At 37.8% G+C, this 4,426-nt stretch overlaps 1 protein-coding gene across 2 annotated transcripts; it reads right to left on the reverse strand.

The window, feature by feature from the left end:
• Positions 1–209: 209 nt before the first annotated feature.
• Positions 210–4,046, reverse strand: LOC125475535 (indole-3-pyruvate monooxygenase YUCCA6-like). 2 transcript variants are annotated; one of them, XR_007256879.1, is made up of 5 exons: positions 2,808–4,046; positions 1,974–2,222; positions 1,434–1,556; positions 834–1,231; positions 210–613 (listed from the first exon to the last, which is right to left on the reverse strand). XR_007256879.1 is itself a non-coding variant. In XM_048580358.1 (4 exons), the coding sequence occupies exons 1-4, from the start codon at positions 3,579–3,581 to the stop codon at positions 1,028–1,030; spliced, it is 1,350 nt and encodes a 449-aa protein (XP_048436315.1). In that variant the 5' UTR covers positions 3,582–4,046; the 3' UTR covers positions 210–1,027. The 2 variants fall into 2 exon arrangements, 1 of the variants encoding a protein (XP_048436315.1); XM_048580358.1 differs by having other exon boundaries at positions 210–1,231.
• Positions 4,047–4,426: the final 380 nt, after the last annotated feature.

A 4,426-nucleotide genomic window follows, 5' to 3' on the forward strand; every position in this document is an offset into this window, starting at 1 on the left:
TTACCCTATTTACCCATACCCAAGTTAACAAGTTTCTCCGTTTTACGAGGGTCGGGGATGGGTGGGAGAAATGCAGTCTTATTCTTGCTTTAAAAAGAGGTTGTTTCCACCACTCGAACTCATGATGTTGATCACAAATGAGCAACATTTTTGTTGCACTAAAGTTCGCCCACGAAAAAGAAAAAGAGTATACGGTAAAAAAATTGAAGTCAGTTGAAATGATTTTCATTATTTATCAGTGGATCAAGTCAAATTTCCCATTGAAGTTGTCTGAACACACTACACCCCTCCAAAATAAATCCAAAAAGAAGAAAGAAATACAAAACCCTAGCTAGGTAAAGAGAAAGAATAACCATACACACAAAACCCTAGCTACATCAATGTTAATACTACTCTCTCAATTCTCTCATCCCAACCCCATTGGAAATACAGGCAAAAAAAACCACAATCATATGCATACATTGATGAAAATTAATACCCCTTAATCTCTCTCGTTGATCTCTCTGCCTCTATAAAAAGTCATACCTAATTAGAGATCAATAATAATGATAATGTAGAAGTGTACATGCTTCTCTCTCAGAATTCCTCTTTCCCAATGCTCTGCAGCTAGCTTCTGTCAGTTTCAAAAATAAAGGAATCATGGACCTAATTCTCTCCCTTTCAACCTTTTCTTGGTAGTAACATCCTTTTTTTTTTTGATTTTTTTTTTACGGAAATGATTTCGACGCACTGTTTTCACTTCATGCATACTTTTCTAATTTTTAGCCATTAAACTGAACAAAGCAAATAAAATCAAGGACTGGAATTAGGAGGGAGTGAGCAGAAATCACTACTTTCTTTTTCTGCACATGGCACCAACCACCAAAAACAGTCGAAGAGGTGATCCTTGGGTAAAATTTTTCCAGGCCAACCGAAATCTCTCTCTCTCTTGCTTTGTCTCCCAGCTGCCTTCTCGATGTTATTAGCTCATCAAATCAAAATCGTCACAGTGTGATGATGATGATGATGATGATGATAATGGGAAAAGTTAGGCGTTAAAGGGAGTACTACAATGCTTTGCCTCAGCTTTCCAACACCGTCCAATATCTTCAGCAATTCTTTTGGCATCCATTGAGGTACCAAGTAGTCCACGTTTGGTAAACCCCACTGCATATAAGCCACATTCACCTTTCCAACCATTTGGAAATGGCCTTCTAGGTAACCCATCTTCTTTTGAAAACATATCACCCTCCTGCAATACCATAAATGTGAAAATTAGGGTAAATGCTAAACTTATATTCCCTATATGTAAAAATTAGGGTAAAATGTTCTTGGTTGACTTACGTTGTCAGGCAAATGCTTTATACATATTCTCAAATTACAATATATATATTTGTACGACATGTTCATGCAAGAATCAACATAAATAATACATATTGTAGTGGGATTGGTACCTTTAGCCAAATGGGTACATTGCTTCTGTAACCTGTTGCTAATATAATGGCATCAAATTTCTCGGTTCGTCCATCAATAAATTCTATAGCGTGAGGTTTTAACCTTTTGATGGCTGGACATACCTACAATATCACATAGTATAACAAGTTAGAAAATCAGGAAAGTGAACTGAGTCGACATTTATATATACAATAAAAAGAAAAAGAAGCTAAACTGATAACATATATTAAACAAGATTCTAAGAGCTCCATGCATATTTTGTCCAATTATGGTGAAAATATTTATTATCATACACAGTTAAACACAGTTCTATGTAAATACAATTCACCGTATGACAATATTTTAAACTTTTTGACTAGAGAAAAAGAAGATTTACTTGTTTGTGGGACATCTATTACATCAAAAGGCATATCTAGGTACCATCATTGGAAAAAGTACTGTGTAAATATTAAAAGGCCATGGCTGGCAAAGAGGAAATTAAAAGAAAAAGAGAAGATTAAAGTGAGATTGAGAATTGACTTGATGAAAAATCTTAGTACCTGTATGTCTCCACTTTTGATCTTTGCCAGTGTACCAACGTCTAAGACAGGTGTCTTTCCAGACAAGTTCTTGAGCTCCAAGGGACCCAATTTCGGCCGGTCTAATCCGAGTTGAGAGGTGTTGCCGAGAAGCAGACGAGACACAACCAGCAAGAACCGATCCACAAGTCGAATGGGCAGCCACTTGAGCAACCACACGGACAGCCCAAAAGTTGACTTTCCAAGCATCTCTCTTGGTAAGACATGAACCTAATTAATTAAAAAAAAAACACGAAATTATAAAGTTAAAAATTACACTCGAAAAAAGCTCAAAAGTGCACAAAAAGAAAGAAAGGCAATCAAAAATTAGCATGGAGGTGATGGGTGAGTCCCATTCCATGTTGTTTGCTAGGACTTTGCCTAGCTAACTCTGGCTAGCTAATTTCTTCATATGCCAACGGACGAACGAATATTAAGGGCACAAATGTTTCTTTATTCTGAGAAAAGAAAGGTTTGAAAGTATGAGAGAGCCCAAGTTTCTGACCAATTTTACGCATGCTTGGGTGTTCCAAGAAAGTGAAAGACCAAAGAAATTTTTGTTTTACCAAAAATAGGGTTTTATATTCATGTTTAATCGACTTTGAACAAACCGTTGGATCTTGAAGTGATAAGTAGCTTGAGGTTTTTTTAGCCAAGAGTACAAATTTCTGAAAAATGGGGTCTCATTTATACAAAAATACACAAATTAAAACTTGTTAAAAACAAAATAATAAAAAACTCAAGGGCACCAAAAATCTTAAAACACTTTAATGGCATTTGTTTAGAGAGAGAGAGAGTGAGAGAGAGAGTTCTTACCGTGTCTCTGACCACAAGAGAAGGCCTAGCATTATGATTACATAGATCCAAGCACACCTCCATGCCTGAATTTCCACAACCAACAACCAAAACTTTCTTCCCTCTAAACTCCTCACCACTCTTGTACGAACTTGTATGCCTTATAGGGCCTTTAAACTCAGTCATTCCCTCAAGCTTCGGCACCACCGCCTCTGCATTCTCACCAGTGGCGGCAATCAACCACCGGCACACATACTCCGTCTCATCATCACCCTTCACTCCCGTTGTCCGCACACGCCAAAACCCGAGCGTGGGATCAAACTCGGCACTGGCCACGGTCACATTGAACTGTGGCCTAATGTCATACTTGGTAGCATAATCTTCAAGGTATTGAATGAATTGTTGCTTTATAGGGTAAGTTGGGAAATCATTAGGGAAAGGCATGAAGGGTAGCTCACAAAATTGCTTCGGCAAGTGAAGGCGAAGGCGGTTGTAGGTCTTAAGCTTCCATAAGGAGGCTATGCAATGGGATCTCTCCAGGATCACACTTGGTACACCTTTTAACTTCAGACATGCGGCTGCTGCAAGCCCTGATGGACCTGCACCTACGATGACCGGCCCTGGAACACACACTACGAGTCTAGAATCTCTAGATGATGGCGATGGTGATGGTGATGATGCTGACAAGGACGAAGACGACAGGGACGAAGAGGACTTGCTCATTTTGTCAATGAAATAAGGATCATTGGATTGTTTGCCTTGTAATTCTCTTGTGTTGTAGTATTCCATGGACATCTAAATGGCGATATGTAACAAATTAATTTACTTCAGGAATACAAGTAATGAATTAAAAGTTGAAGAAGCTAGCAGAGGAATTGGTAGTGAATGAAAGAGTGTGGTTTAAGAGGGAAAAAGTAAGAAAAGTGAGAGGAAAACATTCGGGAGAGGAGATGTAGGTTTTGGGAATATGTGAGTCTCTTAATCAGTCTAAGTTTGACTTTTCTAAGAGGGGATTAAGCTGATGATGATACTGAGTTAGTGGTGATCAAGGTGTTTTCTCTCTCTCTCTCTCTGTGTTATCAGAGAAAGATTGGGCATGTGAGGACGATTCCTTGAATTATGGAGTGGATTAAGAGGGTCTTATCCATTTGTAAGAATGTGTAATTCGTTTTTTGGTGTTTTAAGCTGAGGAATGAGCAAACTACGGGACTAAATCAGCATTCAACACAAGGAGAGAGAGAGAGAGAGAGAGAGAGAGAGAGAGAGAGATGGTGATATGTGTATTTATATTCCTTATTGTCATACAAGAATTTGTATGAGAAAGGCTAAGCGGTGAAGATATGTGATGCAAGTGGACATGACATGAATATTAATAAATACTATAAAGCATACTTTAAAAGTAATATTTTCTTATGCCTTTTACAGTAGGCTGAAAAATGTGTGTTTGATACTAATATATTAGACTCGCATACATATCGGACGTATACAGGAATATGATCCTAATATATGAGTTCAATATATTAAACTCATGCATGTGATAACGATATATTGAACTCATACTAGTGTAATAGTAGTAGGTATCAAACTCAGATTACCTTTTCAAATAGTGACACCTCGAGAGAAGTATTTATCATGAAGTT

The sequence above is a fragment of a genome, unplaced genomic scaffold (genome assembly GCF_019419815.1).
Source record: "Pyrus x bretschneideri cultivar Hongxiangsu unplaced genomic scaffold, Pyrus_bretschneideri_v1 Contig15, whole genome shotgun sequence".
NCBI lineage: Eukaryota > Viridiplantae > Streptophyta > Magnoliopsida > Rosales > Rosaceae > Pyrus > Pyrus x bretschneideri.